This window comes from Pelobates fuscus, chromosome 6 (genome assembly GCF_036172605.1).
Source record: "Pelobates fuscus isolate aPelFus1 chromosome 6, aPelFus1.pri, whole genome shotgun sequence".
In the NCBI taxonomy this organism is placed as follows: domain Eukaryota; kingdom Metazoa; phylum Chordata; class Amphibia; order Anura; family Pelobatidae; genus Pelobates; species Pelobates fuscus.
This window is the reverse complement of record NC_086322.1, coordinates 272,339,205-272,359,335: the sequence shown is the minus strand read 5'-3', so window position 1 is coordinate 272,359,335 and position 20,131 is coordinate 272,339,205. Positions and strand designations below refer to the sequence as shown.

General features: G+C 41.7%; 2 protein-coding genes across 2 annotated transcripts in view; both read left to right on the top strand.

Annotated features, from left to right (window-relative positions):
* DNTTIP1 (deoxynucleotidyltransferase terminal interacting protein 1) overlaps positions 1–5,344 on the top strand; it is a 34,078-nt gene extending 28,734 nt beyond the window's left edge. The window contains exons 10-13 of the mRNA XM_063425487.1: positions 592–652; positions 1,572–1,643; positions 3,126–3,181; positions 4,817–5,344. Of these exons, the coding sequence (XP_063281557.1) occupies positions 592–652; positions 1,572–1,643; positions 3,126–3,181; positions 4,817–4,925 (298 nt within the window). The 3' untranslated portion in view covers positions 4,926–5,344. The remainder of the gene's footprint in view (positions 1–591; positions 653–1,571; positions 1,644–3,125; positions 3,182–4,816) is intronic.
* A 3,542-nt stretch (positions 5,345–8,886) lies between these two features.
* ARMC7 (armadillo repeat containing 7) lies at positions 8,887–19,457 on the top strand. Its single transcript, XM_063425486.1, has 3 exons — positions 8,887–9,087; positions 9,936–10,079; positions 18,360–19,457. Exons 1-3 carry the CDS (start codon positions 9,018–9,020, stop codon positions 18,743–18,745), a joined length of 600 nt encoding a protein of 199 aa, XP_063281556.1. The 5' UTR covers positions 8,887–9,017; the 3' UTR covers positions 18,746–19,457.
* Positions 19,458–20,131: the final 674 nt, after the last annotated feature.

Sequence of the window (20,131 nt, the reverse complement as noted above, 5' to 3'; positions counted from 1 at the left end):
TTCAAAGCATCACATGGTTTTCATACCAAGAATCCAAGGAGGCTTTATATGGGTCGTCCAGGAAGTAGGCCTGGGAGCGGATGCTGATTCCCCTGGAGGTGTACACTGGCCATCACATGTGATCTGGCTGGTTGCAGATGAAATGTCCTCATGGTCTGCTTACTGGCATTATTGCCGGTAGTTGGACCTTGATATAACCTCCTGTGTTTAGTGACTTGTGACCTCTTATTTGTGCTTTGGTTGTGGGATTCCAGGTCAGGTGTGTTCTTATGACTAGCTGGGGCTTTCTATGAGAGCTTGTATAGAACCTGCTAACGATCATCGTTTCATTAAGCTACTAGGAAAGTAAGCTTAAGCTGCTATTGGCTCTCAGGGTGCTTTCATTTATATGTCTAAAGTATATGAATGAAACTACGAGGGAGAGCAGAACTACTGCACATAAACCTTTTGCTTAACGCTGAAATGTGCTGAATAAAGTCCATCGATATACTGCAGTATACTTTCCCCGCCACGTGAATTTGAATCCTAAAGTGAGCCTATTGCTCCCCATGATACAGAATTAATATGCAATGTTTATCTTTGCTTTACAAGGGCCCTAGGAATGGGAGGGACCAGGGGACGCCTTTACATCAAACATCCTGAGCTATTTAAGGTAAGTGATACTATTACGCTGTTTTACTGGAGCCATTTCATGTACAAGGATTCTTGTTGTTAATTATATGTGAACATGAGACTTTGTCATGGATCAGCAGCTGGATTTAAAAAACAAAACAAAATCAAAAAACAATTTTCATACTTCATACATCTATTTTTCATCACTTTTTTATCTTCAAAAAATACCGTTTCATACATAATTTTTAATCTTGGAATTTCAAGCTAATGGATCTTTGGAATGTGAGGATAAATCTTTTCATCCATTGCTCCTCAGAGAGGAGTGCACACAGGTCAGATTCCCAGCGCAAGATGAAACGGGGAGACACATTGAATATAAACTAGATATGATTTTTTTCTAAGTGCTCCTTAGCTGTGCAATGAGTTTTAAACCAAGTCAATTTCCTGTGTGAGTTCTACCTTCATGGGAGGGAATTGTAGTAATGCTGTATTCGAAAATAACAGAACTACCCGAGACCCGTCGTTGGGCAGTCAAGAATCCATTCAGGAAGAGGTTTTATGGTATCAGAGGTGATCGTCTCCCATTTTCAAGAAGAAGTTGCGAGATTCCTAGAATTGAAGATACAGCTGTACGTGAGTGGAATCCAAACTATAGAGCATACTCTGTAATCTTCACACCAAAAGCTGTAGGAGGACCAGGATTGACCAGGACATATTGAAGTCACTTCCTTGATAATGGAATGGTCTATGGAGGGAGATCAGAATTTAAGGATTTCCTGCAACAGAAGAAAGTTAATGTTTCTCTTTAAGATTGTTTTTATCACTGTTCTAGTTACCAGACACTCATTACTGGATACATATCTCACGCAGTGTTGATATTTTGTAGTCTTTGAATTTCATCTCTTACTATGTATGTGGCTGGAGCTGCTTTATCTATATTTACATTTCTTTTTTTGCAGTATGCCGCAGACCCCCAGGACAAACAGTGGCTTACAGAAAAGCAGCACATGAGAGCTACGGGTGGAAAAATGGTGAGTTGTTATGTAAAAATACAGAATTTATTATGGTTTTATTCTTAGTAATGGAGGAAAAACGGACGTTTGTTAACTACTGTGCAGAGCTTAACATTTTAGCAATTCTGTAGTAACATAAATCTTACAAATGTTACGTGTGAAGAGACAAAAGTATTTAATAATCTTTAGTTTAGAATAATAATAAAAAAAAAAAATTGTTTATGCTCAAAAAAGCCATTGTTGAGAAACCTCTACTTTGCCCATAAAACATTGCTGTATGGGAGATTTATGTGGCAAGCATAAGGAGCATTATGATTGGCTGAGCTACTTTTTGACCTGAACTGAGCTCACCGCATAGGCTGTAAATCCAAGGTTTTTACAGCAAATGCAAAAACATGAATTGTGAGATGTTAATTTTTATTATTATTTATTTATTTATTTATTTACGTGTATGTTTATGTTCTCTCTCAACTCCAACCTGGATTGGCCTTCTTTTAGTAGAAAAATAAGTTCTAAAAACCTATTTATCATTTTATAAATTCATTCCATAATTATGTAAAATAGATTCAGTTATTGAATACTGATGCTGGGTGTGCATCCAATGCTTCTCTGAAAAAGTAAGCCGAGAGCTACCACATTGTGGGTTATATTTAAAAGGTGTTCTGTTCCATTTCATATATCATCATCTTATGTGCACAAGACATCGTTATGTAGAAAAGGTTTACTCCATCCTTTATACATTTTTCCTATTTTCTATAGTGCTCCCAAAATAATCCAGCTCTCTGCCACTTATATAACTTTTTCCCTGTTTTTGTTTTGTTTTCCCTATTTGTACCATTTGATTTGCTCGTTAACCCCTTAACCCCTTAAGGACACATGACATGTGTGACATGTCATGATTCCCTTTTATTCCAGAAGTTTGGTCCTTAAGGGGTTAAGGACCAAACTTCTGGAATAAAAGGGAATCGTGACATGTCACACATGTCATGTGTCCTTAAGGGGTTAAATACACACTATAGGCACCCATCTCATTGAATTGGTCTGAGTGGAGTGTCCCAATTCCCTTAACCCTTTCAGAGAAAATGCCTTGCTTCCAGACAGACACTACCTGGCTTTTCACAGTGTTTAACTCTGTGAAACAACGCTGGATGTCCTCACACTTTGCATGACTGCGTCCAGCATCTTCAAATTCCCCCCCCCCTTCCTCCTCTGCAAAGGCCTAATGTGCGTTGAAATGGGAAAGTTGTGTATGGGTCACAGAAAACATCCCAATCTGATGGTAGTGGGAAAAATATGTCTGAAAGAAAATGAATAATTTCATTTATTTTTCTCAATAAATTGAAAGCAATACATTTGTTAATCAGAATAAAAAGTAACCTGTTAAAGACAAAATATTATAATAGGGAAAGTGTCAAAAGAAACACAATAAAAAGTGAACGTGCCATGTGTTGTACATATCTTGAGGTTATTGATGCTAATCTCGTATTCCATTTCATGCAGGCTTATCTCCTTCTAGAGCAAGATATCCTGGAGCTGGCATCAAATGATGACTACAGGTAAAGAAACCGCAAATGTTCCTTCATCATTAAACATAAACACCACGGCCACCTAGACCTCTTCACCTCAATTGGGTGTCATGTCCCTGTTTGTTTAACTCTGCAATGTAAAACATTGCCATTCTGAAGGAACAATCTTTATATTGCAGAGTTTAAAAAACCAAAACAAAGGTACCTGTGCACTACCCCAACTCCCTCCACACATACAAAGTCTTTAGTATGACTTCAATGGCCATGTCCGCGTACGCTCACCTGCCACATCAAGGACTGATGTGAGTCCTACACTTACAATTCATATTGCTGATTTGAGCTAAAAGGCAACATCCCTCTTTGCATTTCTGTTGTTTTTTTTTGTTTTTTTTTCCATTAAGATTTAAGCCCTTAAAGGGACATTGTAGGCATTGAAGTGGTCTGGGTGCAGTGTTCAAATCCCCTTAAGCCTGCAATGGTAATTATTGCCGATTTTTGAGAAACTGCAATAATTACTTTTGATGGTTAACTCCACCTCTAGTGGTTGTCTACCAGATAGACACTACAGGGATTTCCGCATGAGGGATTTCCGGGTGGTGAGGCTATGCTATGCATGAGGACATCCAGCGTCGCCCAAAACCCCATAGGAAAGCATATTACAATGCTTTCTAATGGGGGAAGTCCTAATGCAAGCGCGGTGCTTCTACGCATGCACATAAGTGTCCCTTTAAATGTCTGGGTTTCTAGTGCGGGCAGGGATTTTATCCTGCTCACACCATAATGTTAGGACGTTCCTTGCTGTCCTAACTGCGTTAAAGCCCACTTTGTGAAGGAAGGCATGGAACCTCCTGACGTCCAGGGATACGTAAATAAACCATTCTAGTTTACAAACATTGGCAGTGCAAGATTAGTCATCACTGATTCTCACAATCTTCTACCTGTTAGACGCTTAAAGGGTCAGCATTTACACCAAAACTACTACATCTTCATTTTGTGGTTTTGGTATATAGAGGCTTTTTATTTTCTTGGACATTGTACAACATTCTGACAAATTTGGCTAAAAACTAAATTTTTGATTAATACTGTAGCCTGTGTACATATTACCCAAGCGCTTTGTTTACCTCGCATTGCGTTTTTCTACTCTTTTACCTTTAAAAAAAAAAAAGTGCTGGATTCACTGCACACTTACAATAATTTGACATGCCAATTCAATGCTGACTCCATAGCGTATAATGTGTCCTCTGTGTTTCTAACGTGCACTTCAAAAATAAAGAATTATAAATATTTTTTTTTTTTTTTTTTTTTAAACAAGATTTTAATAGCTTTCACACAGTTTGCCTCCTTATATCCTTTGATTTTCAAATTACATTTTGTTTCACACACATCATGTTAATGCTTTGAATTGCATTGGATTGATGGATTGTGGCAATTGCTGTGCATGCACAGTGTGCTCAATGTGTCTTTGTCTGATTGGATGATAACCTCACAAGAAAAGGATGAGGTTGCATTGAGGGGGGCATTAATCTAATCATAAAAGGGACATACACATTTAAAAAATATTTTAGTGTTTCTTTGACCTTTCTGTTTCTTCCATTCCTTTTTATTTACTGTTTTGCCATGCTACACACCCCCCTACAATCTAGGTAACCTGTGTCTCTTCTTTAGGGAATCTATGGAACTGAAATTGGATGAGCTTAAGCCATTTACTGTACCCCTGTGGATGACTGACAAGATGAAGAAGAATATGGAGATGCAACTTGTAGACCAACCGTAGCTGGCAGCAATTTAATGATTTTTCCCTGTAAAATATTGTCAACGAGAACATCAAACATAGAATAAAAAGAACACTCCAGGCACCAAAACCACTGCAGCTCACTGCAGGGCGTAGCTCAGGAGAGCATTGGTAGTGGAGGCAGGGAGTGCCCTGGAGGGAGGGATACAGGCAGCTATAGTGAATCTGGCGCTTGGAGTGTTCCTTTAAAAATAAAAAAAACAGTAGAGAAAACACATTTTGTTACACAGAGGCCATATGAAATTGTACTGTCAGTGTATGTCTCTACCTATAACCTTCCTAGCTCCTCTGCGAGGCACCGTATGACTAGGGAAGAATAATATGCACTTAACAATCCGATTATCTGACAAATGTACATTGTGGCACAATTTGCACAAATAAAATGTGATTTTAGAGATGTTTGTGTTTTGTTTTGCTTTGTTTTCGTCCAGGGAAAGAAATAGCCTTGTTTATTAAAAATAAGCCAGGGAATCATATGCTCTTGGGCAGGGCTCAAACCTTCTATTTTTCCACTAGCCATTGGTGAGTGAAGATTTAGCCCTGGCAAGTAGAAATTTATTCCTGATGCAATGGCTGGTAGATTTTATGACCTGGCTCGTAGCACAGGACTAGAGAGTTTAATCCCTGCTCTAGTGTATCAGTCAGAATAATAAACTATCTTGTCCTTCCTCAGCAACAAACAAGATTCCATTTGGCAGCAAACAGGCATGACTTTGGTACGTGCTCTATTTGTTGCCTTGCGGATTCACTGGAAGGGCCGTAGGAAACGGTTTTGATTTGGCAAAACGCATCCTGAGGCCATGTCTGGCGACCTGACCATTTATTTCTCTCCTGACTGCAGTACATATTACAGGAAACACAATCCACCTTAAATCACATTACATCTGCAGACTGGGAACCTTCCTCTACTTATTACTGTAACAGGTGGCCACCCTCTTGCTGACTTAGGGTTGGAGCGAAACCCTGTTACACTTGCTTTGAGAGGAAGTTTTGGATCCAGAGGGGTTGCATATGGTTACAATGTAAGTGGCTCATACTAACTGCCTTGTTCATACCAGAGTCTAAGCCTGCAGATAAAGTGGAAATCCTTACGGTTCTAAAAGCTCAAGCTATTAGTATTGTTACTATATTGATGATGCGACTTAGAACACCCATCACTAGTGCTTCTACTGCACAGGATTCGACTTTTCTAACCGTGCAGTGGGTAGCAGAGGTAAAGCAGTCTCTTGCTTTATTTTTTTTACATTCTTTATTTTATTGTGCAATGAACAACAAGCAGGCTTGTGATGCCACAACAGCATTGACAAGTGTTACATACGCATACATGTAGGAAAAATTCACTATTTTTGGGAAGATAAACAGGCTAGTTAACATGTCTAGACACTATACTTGACAATCATCTGGTTATAGATACAGACATGGTATTATCACATTATTGAAGACCACTGGGTATCTATGTTGTCTCGCAAAAATGCATCATACGGCAATTGTACAACGCTACAGAATTTGCTGGCGCTATATAAATAATAAAATAATATATGCCTAGTCAAAATAATAACTGACCAAGATGGATAGGTACAGTAACATAAAATAACTCAACGAGATCAAGCTTATAGAAGCTTGCAAGGTTACAGAAATTAAGATGGCTACAGCTACACTTAAGTATTACTCAAAGTACAAGCTGTGATAGTGCCTCGGGTGATACGCCAACTTTCAGCCTATACCTGAATCTGGGATACTCAAACCTTTTATGTGGAGGGTGAGGAGGGCAGGTAGACCAGATGTGCAGTATAAGGCTTCCTTCCCACCCTGGGATGACTCAAAGGCCTGCTTCCTCATGCCACGGACCTGGGGCCTGATAAAGTCCAAGTCGTTTCCCATAAAAGTGAGACAGAAGGCCTGGGTGGGAATTGCTGCTATTGGCATTTGGCCTTCTGTCCGTGTGGACAAGGCTTTGGGGTCTTGCCCCTGTCGACCCTCGGCCTAGGTGGGCAGGTGTGGTATGGAACTTGTGCTTGCGTGGATTGAGTGCCTGTAGGGGACCCACTCACCATCCAGCGTTGACACGCCTGATCTCCCTTCAGCAACGCTCTGAAAACTGGGACTTGGGACAACTACAGAGGTGACGGCTGAGAGACTCCTGCTCCCCTTCATGCTGTGTAACACTGAAAAAAGTTGGGTGCAAAATTTGATCTCCCATACCGGGTCTGTGTGTATGAAAGGGGCATGGGCCACTCGCCTGGCCCCCTACAAGTATAGGGGTTGTACCTCCTGATGACGACCCTGGGTTGCACACCTAGCACTGTCCTACACTATGTTTCAGCAATAATAGTTTTCCTTTTTTTATTATTATGCTCTCTACACTCAGCTATATGACTGCCAATGATACAAATGAGCTACAATTTAATTTAACATTTTATACTTTGGATGCGGATACATAGTTTAGCTACAGTTTATCAGTTAATGTGATTTATATACTGTTTATTTTAGGATCTCTTTTTTCTGTGTTCCTCATTAATTTTTTATAACCAATTTATTGGAATGGCTAGAAATACTAAAAAGGGGAACTTTCTGAGTGATTTGGCAACGTTGTATTTAGTTTATACGTTTTTTTTTTAGATATAACAGTCATTAGATAAATCTTAGTCCACCTGTAGCAATATGGATACACATTGTAGCTACACCATCACAGCTAGTAAGCAATGATCTGTTGTTTTTTTTCTTCCATTCCCCCACTTTTATTTTTTTATTTATTTACTCCTGCTAATGATAAGTGAGGGAAAGGTAGACATCCTCTGTACGTGTTTGATCGACTGTCAAGCTGGTTATTAGAGCCACTGGGTCTACCCATCTCTTTTTATTTTTATGGGTTTGTTTTCTCACTATAGGATATTATAAGTCTGAATAAACGTTGTGATAAGAAATACTGTTTGTGTTCTATATTTTACTTAGCAGGCAATTCCTATCTGTGGGTGTCCCCATTTAAGGGGCACAGTCTGCATTTTTTTTAATATCTTTTTTTCATACAATAATATTGATGGAATTTATTTTTTTTAAACCTCTGATATACCCATGTTAGGCGATATTCGCTTTCTTTGCTTTATACTTTACTAACTGGCTGCTGTAACAATTCAAGGACATTGTCCGTACTTTCTGTTTTTCCAGCAAACTAATTCTTGGCTACGCAGCAGATAACTGAGCTTCTAACAGAGTTAAATAATGCCATTTAGGGAATGATGGGTTGGATTTATGGCCTGGAAGACATAGTGCTTTGAAAATGTGTTTAACTCTTGAGTGGTACAAAGTTACAACACGTCCATAGACACGTATTATGTTGCTACGTATTCAAATTTTTGGCAATCTCTTTGAACCTACCACCTGTGTGTTTGTCGTTCATTGGGGCTCCCCATCGTTACAGGAATTGTTCAGGTTAACGCAGAGATCTCTAAATTGAAGTCCATGGCATTGTAGTCTATCATATATGAGGGTCTTCAGCACTGAATCATTTTCTAACAATAATTATTATTTTTACTGGCATTTATATAGTGTCAACATATTCTGCAGCACGTCACAATTGTATTTATTTATTTATTACATTTTCTTTAGATTTTTTAAAGTATATTTGACAGAATTTGTATTATTTTACAGTTTCTGCTATGGCGATAAAATACCTCATAGGGGATAAAAACATATCTCAAATATCATTACATATTTGGCCAGAAATACTCCACAATTTTAATGTTGAGATTTAACAAAACTAAAAATGAAAAAAATGATTACACGTGTTAACAGGGAGAATATATTACAGAGGGCAATATATCCAGAGAGCACTATCAATCTTATTATATAAAATGGTCTTATTGTGGCCAGGCCTTTATAAGGCAATAATAGCCTATGTTCACTTTGCCTATTCCAATAGGCTTTCATGCATCCGTTTATGGAGCTCTCTACTGCCCTCTAGAGGTGGTTTGACTAACTACGTCAATAGTAAAACTCACAACACCACCACCACCCGGCGAGCGTGCTGTGCGACCACGAAACGTCACATCCGGTCGGTCTCTGATAACCGGGGAAATGGCCACCTCCGACCGCTTCCAGTATCTGCAGGCACTGGTTACCGAATTCCAGGACACGGATAGTACAGGTATTATGAGAATCAGGGGGTGGCAACGATGGGTAGAACTACAACTCCCATGAATGAGGCTGGCAAAGCATCACGGGAAATGTAGTTCTTTTTTGGCTATACCTAGGTATCAGCTGTAGTGCAGCCAGGGATGTTTGTGATGTTTCCTCTCTAATTTCCCCATACACTGTTTAAACACACTATCCATAGGCTCCTTTATAATAAAGTGGCTTTTTATGGCCCCCCCCCCCCGTAATTATTTTACCTATATTAAGGGTGGCTTTTATAATTACCACTCTCATCATGCTTGACCAATTGCCAGGCTTTTCCTGCACATTTGCATAAAGCCTAAGCTACATGCTTGTACAGCGCTACGGAATCTGATGGCGCTATATAAATAATAAAAATAATAATAATGTAAATGTCAATCAGAATATTGTGTTTCTGATGTACTTGTACTCCTTGTATAGTGATCTGACCGATCTAGAGCAAAGCCAGGGTGGAACGAAACAACTATAATTGTGTGACACAGTCAACATTAAATAATGAGTGAATATCTCACTCATAAAAGTCTAGGATATGTAAACCTTGGATGGTTCCTAGAAGTCACGATGATGTCATCCTCTGCCACAATGGAACCCTTAATTACTTCTTTTTAGCAAAAGTCCCTTAATAAATAAACTTATCTCAAATATCCTCTTTAGTTGCCTTTGCCCTGTGCGTTTCGTCACATAGCTGTGGCTTCCTCGAGGTCCCAAATAATATTACAATAATACTTTGGTTTTCTGTACTGAATTATAAACGGTTTGTACTTGTACCCCATACTTTACTTTTTCGTTTTCTAATCCATTTTTTGTTTATGTTCGCAGAGGCAAAAGAGCAGGTTCTTGCAAACCTTGCCAACTTTGCATACGATCCACGTAACTTCTCAGACCTTAGAAAGCTGCAGGTAATAGATCTGTTCCTGGACATGCTAACTGAGGAGAATGAAACATTTGTGGAATTTGGAATCGGTGAGTGATTACATAGATCGTAAGGAATGCTTAAAATGGCTGGCCAGTAAATATGTACAATTTTTAATATAGTTGGGTTGATAAGGTATCAAGGAAAGCGTGAGGATAAATGTCATCAAAATGTCACTTTTATTTTAAATTTTTTTTTTTAAAACGTTTTTACATTTAATGAAACTTAAAGGAACACTATAAGGTCAGGAATGCAAACCTGTATTCCTGACCCAATAGTGTTAAAAACACCATCTAGCCCCTCTGGCCCCCCTAAATATAGTAAAATCTTGCCTATATTCCAGTCTGCTGCTGTTGCTTCTGCCCCTGATCTGCATTCTTGACTGACATCATCAGCAGTGGTGATCTCAGCCAATCACAATGCTTTCCCATAGGAAAGCTTTGGGTTGACTGAGACTGACAAGGAGGTAGATCGGGGCAGAGCCAGCAAAAGCCAAACACAGCGCTGGCCAATCAGCATCTCCTCATAGAGATGCATTGAATCAATGCATCTCTATGAGGAAAGTTCAGTGTCTCCATGCACATTGTGGAAGGAAGCACCTCTAGTAGCCATCTGAGGAGTGGCCAGTGGAGTTATCACTAGGCTGTAATGTAAGCACTGCCTTTTCTCTGAAACAGTGTTTACTGCAAAAAGCCTGAAGGGAATGATTATAATCACCAGAACAAATACAATAAGTTGTTTTTGTTCTGCTCACTATAGTGTCCCTTTAAAGCAGATCGGTCACTGTCTGGGGTTATTGCATAATTTGCAAATACCCTTGACAGGGACATTGTTGTGCAGGGGTCAGGCAAAGGTGAGATTTACTTACCTGTACTTTACAAGGGCCACCACCCCCTTCCTGCTACTCTTTTTCAGTTCCTGGCACTTCAGCTTCAAGAAGTCTGTATCAGAAAAGTATTCTTGCACAAACGCGAGAGTACAGCATTGAGGTCTGTGGAAGAGACCGCAGGGATCCTCTGTCGTGACGGCCGGGGGTAGTACCTACCAAAGGTGGGGCAAGGAAGGATAACAGGTGGGCCAGCGTAAGGGTTGTGGGCACCCAAAGCTAACACAATGCACATGAAAAGCTAAGTCCGTTCACATAGAAGAGCTATTGTAGCTCAAATTGCTGAAACACTGAATGCTGGCCATGATAGAAAGCTGTCAGAACACACATTGCATCTCAGTTTGCTGTGCATGGGGCTGCGTAGCCACAGACTGACCAGAATGCCTTTTCCACCACTAAATGTGCCTTCAGTGAGAACGTGAGTGTCAGAACTGGACCATGTAGCAATGGAAGAAGGTAGCTTGGTCTGATGAATCACGTTATTTTATAGATCAGGTGGATGGCTTGGTGTGTGTGCGTCATTTACCCGGGGAAAAGATAGCATGCACTATGGGAAGAAGGCAGGCCGGTGGACTCAGTGGTATGCTCTGGGCAATGTTCTGCTGGGAAACCTGGGTCATGGCATTCATGTGTATGTTACTTTGACATGTACCCCCTATGTAGAGTTTGTTGCAGGCCACATACACCCCTTCATGTTCCTTGGTGCTTTGGCCTTCAAATTCGCCAGATCTCAATCCGATTGAGTATCTGTGGGATGTGCTAGAACAGCAAATACAATCCATGGAGGCCCCACCTCTCAACCTGCAGGACTTTTAAAGGATCTGCTGTTAATGTGCTGGTGCCAGATACCACAGAACACATTCAGAGATCTTGTGGAGTCCATGCCTTGACACATCATACCTGTGTTGACAGCACAGGGGGGACCTACACAATATTAGGCAGGTGGTTTTAATGTGGCTGATCAGTTTGTATGTATTGTATAGGAAGCAGTTAAATAAGACATGACAACATCAAGATAACTGGGACACCACCATTCTTGGTCTGCAAACATATAGCCACTGGAATTGTAAATAGAGAGTGTCAGACGGTTCTCTTGCTACTCACATAAGTGAATTTAATATTTTAATAAAATAACAAAGAGGAATTATTAATAGTCAATGAAAGGCTTGACAGGTTATAGACACAAACACAGTATTCAAGGGAGCCCTTTTTAGTCAAAGTGAGTATTTCCTAAAGATTCTTTCATTATGAAATACCCATTTTTTAAGGATCGGTGGTGGGGGTGAGAGTGCCGCATTAATTAACTTGCCTTCTGCTGCATTTGTTTGCTTTTTTTATTTTATTTTATTTATTATAAGAGAGATCCTAGACGGGTTAGATACAGAAAAAAGAAATATGCGACAGGCATACAGTCAAAAATTAGACCTCAAAAGCACATCATCATACAACAGACAATTCTATAATATGTATCTTGTAATATCCATCCACAATTCCCTTTTTTATCTTTTCAATAACTGGAAACCCTCATCCAGGGAACAGTAAAAAGAAGTACCTTTAGAGAGTGAAAGAGAAGAAACAAAGAAATGAAGTATGTTACAAATCGCTATTTGTAACTGGCCCTTTAAATGGAAAATTGCCCTGCTTCCTTGGATTGTGGAGAAGCCTATTTGCCAGCCTCCTTCCTCATGACTATGGCCCCTGGAAGATTGTGCCCCTGATAATGTATTAACTTTTATTGGGTGTGTATGGCCCTTTAAGAACCGTCTGGGGACATATTGTGACTTTGCTGAACAATACCCCTTTAAGACTATGTCCCCAGACCTGTAAAATAACTTGCCCCTGGCTCTCTCCCACTTGGTTCAGTAAATAGGGCTTACTGAACCAAGTACCACACAGGCGGACCACCCAGAAGTTAACGTGTGCAGGCAATTTACCTCCCAGGCTGTGAGGTTACTGCAGGTTAATTGCCGAGCGCTGGGTGGCCGCCATTCGGCAGCCGAACACGTGGCGGCGGCCATTTTAGTCATTCGAATGCGGTCAGCGGTGTATGCTAAAGATTCTGTGGAACTAAAATCGGCTACACATTTTGCCGAACACCGCTGACCCTTACCTTCTCCCATACTGAACTTGCAGCTCCAGAGACTAAGTCCCGTTCGAAATGGGACTTAGTCGTTTTTCCGCATGAAATTGACCGGCCACACAGCCCAAATCTATGGAACTGTTTTGGGCAGGAAATTGTGCTTGCGGTCGTTCATAAAGGGACTTCCAGCTAACTTTTGATCCACTGGAGGGATTTGGCTGATTTTTGGAAGTGTTTATGTTTGATGTATGCTGAGTCTGAATATGCAACTTTTATTGAAATTGAATGTATGGTTTTAAAGTTACAGTGTGTATGTGAAAACTGTATTTTTATTGTATGTAATAATTGGTTTAACTGTTTATCTGAGGGGAGGGAACCTGTGGGCTGTACTATGCTTTTATTGGTTAATTTCATCCTCCCCCTGGGAGTGTCCTGTGTGTACCTTATCCTAATAAAAAGCAGGCTGGGTGTTCCAGTCCTCAGACCTCTTCTGACCCTCAATACGTAGCCTTGTCTCGTTATTGGAGGGAATTGCTATATCACACTGGGGATTGCTATGCGCTGCATATTCCCCTGAGCTCTTAATCACTTAGCTCTTGTAAGAGCTTGTTCCGGATACGCTCTCCTGGAGGAGAGGTCTTCCCCACACGGTCCTGGAGGACAGAAGCCGATCCAGGGTGGAAGGAAGACGGCGCGGCTCCAGTTAAGCTACGGCGGTTGTGGAGCCTGCGGTGGTTGTGGTGTCGTCTGCAGTGCTTGGAGTCCTCTGAGAGCGCTAGGAGCATCCATCAACGGAGGGTACTCGGTCGGAGTACGCGGAGCTCCGTTACAAAGTAAAAGAGAGAAAAGTATCTGTAACGGATGCCTTCCGTTGACGGACGCTTCCTAGCTTGCGCCAAGGACCACAAGCACCGCACTGGACACCACAACCACCGCAGACTCCACAACCGCCGTAGCTTAACTGGAGCCGCGCCGTCTTCCTTCCACCCTGAATGAACCTCCAGCATTCAGGACCGTGTGGGAAAGACTCCAGGAGAGCGTAACAGGAACAAGAGTTAAGTGATTAAAGCTCAAGGGAGTATGCAGAGCATAGCAATCCCCAGTGTGCTATAGCAGTTCCCTCCAATAACGAGACAAGGCTACGTATTGAGGGTCAAGAAGATCTCTGATTTAATGACAGGGACTCTGCTTTTATGCAGTGCTCCCCTGCAAGGGAGGCGCCCACAGGCAATTAGGCATTAACCAATCACATATTGGTTACATCCCACATATTCCCTCCCCTCTGCTTGGGAGATAATTGAGTTTCCTACTGTATCCAGTGGTGTATCCTGGTTTTGTGCTGCCCTAGGCAGGACAAAACTCAGGCGCCCCCCTCCCCCCTCCCATCCCCACCCAACCCTTCCACGCGCCACCCCCACCCAACCCTTCCACCCTGCCCCGCATTCTAAATACACACACACACACACACACATTCACTGACAGAAACACATACTCACTAACAGACACTCATTCACTAACAGGCAAACACACTCACACTCACTAACAGACAGACAGACACACTAACAGACAGACACACTAACAGACAGACACACTAACAGACAGACGCACTAACAGAGAGACGCACTAACAGAGAGACGCACTAACAGAGAGACGCACACAGAGAGACGCACAGAGAGACGCACACTAACACTAACATACAGACACTAAGAGACGCACACTAACACTAACATACAGACACTAAAATACGCACACTAACACTAAGAGACAGACACACACACTAAGAGACACACTAGCAGACACACACACACACTAGCAGACACACACACTCACATTAACACTCACTTTTTTTATTTTATTTAACACCCCTCCCCCCCAGCCTCCTTACCTTTAGGAATGCTGGGGGGGGTTCTCCCTCTTCCTGGGGCTGTCGGTCGGGCTGCTGGGCTGGCTGGTAGGCGCGGGCGGCACTGGCGAGGGAGCACTTTCCCCTGAGCTCTCTGCTCAGCTCCCTCGCGCGCCGCCCGCAGAGTGAGGCTGGGAGGCGGAGCCAGAATATGACGTCATATTCTGGCTCCCAGCCACACTCTGCGGGCGGCGCGCGAGAGAGCTGAGCAGAGAGCTCAGGGGAAAGTGCTCCCTCGCCAGTGCCGCCCGCGCCTAGCAGCCAGCCCAGCAGCCAGACCGGCATGTCTGTTAGCCGCAAGGCTAACAAGACATTTGCCCTGGGCATTTGGGGGCGGTTTTTTTGCCGCCCCCTGGAAAATGCCGCCCAAGGCAAATGCCTTGTTTGCCTCGCGGCTAATACGTCCCTGACTGTATCTACTCAATTATCTCCAAGCTAAAACTTATACATTTTTATACATTTCTATAACTTCTAAAATATACATGTCACAAACATAAAACATACATTTTCATAATCAATCCATTCCGGGGAACAACATATCAAAAAATGGCACAAATCAGACCAGGGGTTCAAAAGTTAGTAAAAGTATTTTTTAAAACCCCACTGCCAGCATGGCTTTCCGGCCCAAACCAGTTTCAGAGTCTTCTATCCTGGAGATAATTGAGAAGTAATCCAATTATCTCCAAGGACAGAGGCAAAACTCCATTAGCCACATGGCAGACAAATTACAATAAAAGACATAAAAATACATACTGTTCAATCGCCATGGAGCCAAAGTCTTTCATACAGTCTTTCAGTATACGGCTGGGTTCCATGGCATAGCTATCTGGGGTAGCATGGCTTTAACAGTCCGCAGAAAGGCACAAATAAACCTTTCGGCAGGGAAAATAACTGGTTTGAACTGCAGGGCCATAGTCGCAGGGCAGGAGGCTAGCAATAAGTCCTCTCCAATGCCCAGTGGCAAATGGCAGTTTGTCACAGTATCGTTGACCAGAAAAGACAAAGGTGATAGGGAAGATAAGGGAGGAGAGGCGGTGTTCCCATCCCACAGTAGATATAACTTCCTTGAAAAACGTTGCCATTAGGAGCTAATCAGAGTTATTCCAAGGGGCTAGAGTAAGGACTACGGATCCATGTTAACAGGTCTGTTAAAAAAAACAAGCTCGATAATTCCCTGACCCTCCCCCAATATCATTGGACCTTGGGGCACTCCCACCACATATGAATATATGTACCAGAATTCCCACACCCTTTCCAACATACATCCAAAGTGGTTTTCCCCATTTTGTATTGCTGCACTGGCATTGTGTACCACTGACAAACTATCTTATAGGTTTGCTCCTGTTGGCAAACACAAATCGAGTACTTTGAGGTTACCTCTAGGGATCGACCGATATTGATTTTTTTAGAGCGATACCGATAATCTGTGAACTTTCAGGCCAATAGCCTATAGCTGATAGCTATTCTGTACATTTACCGTATTTTTTTTATTAAGTGCACAAAATATACATTCCAGTCAGATTTATTTTTTTTTTTCAAGAATATTTATATGTGTGTGTAGTGGATGCAGTGAGAGTATTTGATTAGTAAATGCAGTGTGTGTGTTTGGATAGTGGATGCAGTGTAGGTAGTGCGTTTGTGTGTAAATAGGAACGTCCCCCTTCCCCTTAATGTTCCTCTCCCTTCTCTTTTAATGGTCTCCCCCCTACCTCAGTGTTCCTTTTCCCTCCCCTCCCCTATACCTTAGTGTCCTCCCTTAATGTCCCCCCCTCCCCTGTTCCATAGGGTCCTCACCTCCCTTCCCTGTCCCATAGTGTTTTTTTCCTCCTCCCCTGTCCCATAGTGTTCCTTACCACTCCCCGCTTGTGCTGCCTTATAGATGCGTCGGCCTACCCATTTATTATCGGTTTTGCCGATGGTCCTATACTTACAAAAAATCGGAATATCGGCAAAACCGATAATCGTTCGATCCCTAGTTACCTCCCAATCACTGCCCTCCAGCGTTTGTCCCAGGTCAGCCTCCCATTTGTCTGTATTGTTAAATCTTCCATAGTCCCCCAAAGTATCACAAATATGTGCATATAATGTAGTATTAAGGGCCCATCTGTGTCATGTCTGAAGTACACATGCGTTCAAAAATGGTAAGAGGAGTGCTCTCAGCAGTTTTTACTGCGTCACTTTGGGTAAAATCTCTCATTTGCAGCTACCTAAAAAGGTGCCCATATATTTGAATTTGAATTTTTTTTTAATCCTCTGAAGTTCCGACTCCTTAATCCTGTCAAAAAGGCCCTGTTCTTTAAAAATGGGCTAAGAGGGCATTGGTCAGGGAACATTTTGTAGCACACAAAATTTCGATTGGCCGGACTGGTAGTTCTTAGGAGGGATATATCAGATCTGGGAACCCGTATCCAAAATTGAGGCAGGTCCATCCTCATAATTAAGGGTTCTAAATCGACCCAACAATGTGTATTTGTTGGGAATGGCAGGTTAATAGTTGGGCTGCTACACAGTAAAAATACAAATGTGGGAGACCAAGCCCTCCACTCCCTTTGGGACGATATAGCCTCCTAGATACCCTGTGCCTTTTTAGTTGCCAGATCAAATCATTGATTGCCCTTTGCAGACTCGCTAGATTTACCCTGGTCACCACTATCGGGAGTGCTTGGAAGAGGAAAAGAATAGTAGACAGTACATTCATTTTGACTGTGTAAATTCTCCCGATCCAGGAGATTGGTTTAGTGATCCATTTGTCAAGGTCTCCAGCAAGTATTTGGATCAATTTTGTATAACATTAGGTAAATAGGTAAATTAGGTAAATAGTTTGGTTGGGTCAGCTGTCAGGGTTATACCAAAATACTTAATAGAGTTCTATGTGACTTTCAAATTTTAGGTGGAACCAACCAACCCCACGCCAGTAGTCGATGTATTGTGATGCCCTGTGGCTGCATTTTGACACAGAGCAAATCACAGAAGTTGGTTAGATAACAGTAGAATCTGACCCAACATGGATGTTCATCCAGATTAACAAAGTACAATTTTCTAAATTAAATAATCTATATACATAATAAAAATAAAAAAAGTTTCATTACATGTAATGAACTTTTAAAAATTAGAAAATTTGATGACAGTCCTTTAATTTTACAATTATGTAATTTGCTTTCCTTCTTACCTGGAAGCCTTGCCTTTGGTGTAATGTAGATGCACAGACCCGTGCTTTATTTAGCTCAGATCAACATCATTCACTTGTTCACTCTTTAATAAGCTTACAAGGAAAGCTGCATGGAGCATGGCTCTATATAGCTGCTCTTGATACTACCAGCAGGGTGACTGTTGTTGCTGACCTCTCGTCTGCTGAAGGCCGCATGTGGTGTACAGCAGTTGGTAAATTTTAATTATTAACAGGCAATTTTGACAATTCTGAACTACCTGACCTTTATGTGACTTTCTCTCTTCCTTTCCAGGTGGTCTTTGTAATCTGTGCTTGGACAAAGCAAACAAGAGTCACATTCTGTCTTCGGGTGGTTTACGCCTCGTCATAAATTGCTTGTCCAGCAAGCGAGAAGAGACGGCTTTATCTGCTTTAACTACGCTCATGTACCTGAGCACCACTGCCTCTCGTGCGGACATTACCAGCCCCCCGGTCGTAGAATGCATGGTCCGATTCTCGCTCTCTGGTAATCGCAGGATACGGAACCTAGCCACCGTGTTTCTAGAGGATTACTGTAGTGAAAAGCAAGTGCAGGAGGCACGAGCCCAGAGCCAGCATACACATTCTGCACTTGGCATCCCTCTCCCTGATACCAGTCCACATAATTCAGGAGAAACACCAGAGCTGGAGTTAAATTGAACAACATGGGTGCTTGATTCCCAAGGAAAACGTGATCATTAAAGCTCCATTTATGTAGGAGCAACACGAGACGTGAACAAGTTAAAACCTATATGTAAAACTTTCCATTTATGTTTGGGCTCTAGCAGCTTTCCCAGAGGGTAAGGGATCCTTGTTGAATATAGATGTTGTAAAAGTCTAGTCAGGTTGAGGATGTCATGTGGTTCTATTGATTTATTTTCCCCACTGTTTACGCAGAAGGATCAACTCTTCTGCAATGTGTGAGATATGGAACTATAAAAGGGACTGCCTATGATGGGAGTTTCCTAAAGTTCCTTGTGATCAACATGGAAAGATATGTACACAACCTAGATCACTGTTTGGTGGACTCTTGTCAAGGAATGACTACACATTACAGCTTTGGACATTTCTTGTGATATACTGGATTAGAATGTTTGTTCTGGTTGGCAATTTTTTTTATTTTTGTTTTGTTATTGCACATTTTTGTAGATACACTTGTTAATGTCGGTGTTTTGTCCGTGTAAAGCAAATATAGAAAATAGTGGTAGGAATCTGATTATTGGGATCCAGTGTTTTCAGATCATGGGTTTATTTCCAGATAACCCTATATTCGCATTATTGCTGTTCTTTCATGTCAAAGAGATTACTTAAAGCAGCACTGTTACGCTGAACTTACTTTTATCGTTTTCTTTAAAAGATAAAGTAGGGACTACTTTGTCATATGTATTTTTCCTACACCTGACATTCTGACACAAGGAGGAGCTTAAGTCGGCTCTATTTCCTGTGTAAAAGAGGGTGAGTATTGTGGTAATACTTTGATACAGTAAATGGAGCTCACTTAAGCATCTCATTGGGTCAAATAAAGAGAAGTGTACAATACCTACATCCCCCACCCCACCCATAAGGTGAAGTAACATCACACTAAAAATTTAACACACACGACTAGGTTGCTATAACCTATCCCGCGGGGCCAAGCAGATTCTCGGGCGTACAAGGTTGCTCGACCCGAGAGCCACCTAATGGCACCTTTACGACTACTTCGTAAAGTGATCTACCTGAACTAATTCACAAAGTACTTATGTTACCAACTTCTTGTTTATAGTTTTAATCTATTATTTGTTTGTATATTGCTGGGAAAACAGTGCAGAGTCCAATGTCTTTACAGAAACCCTCCAGCCGGGGACTCACAAGGGGGGGCGGGTAGGAGACGGTATGGCCACCTTGCTCATCATATCCCTAAACACCCGGGTAGTAAATACACTGGAAAAGCGCTCCTTGGGCTTTGTTAGAACTAGCCAGGCTTAAAACCGATGTGGCCTTCCTCCAGGAAACCCACTTCAGAAAGTATGCGGCACCTAGCCTACGTAACCATAAATATCCTACAGG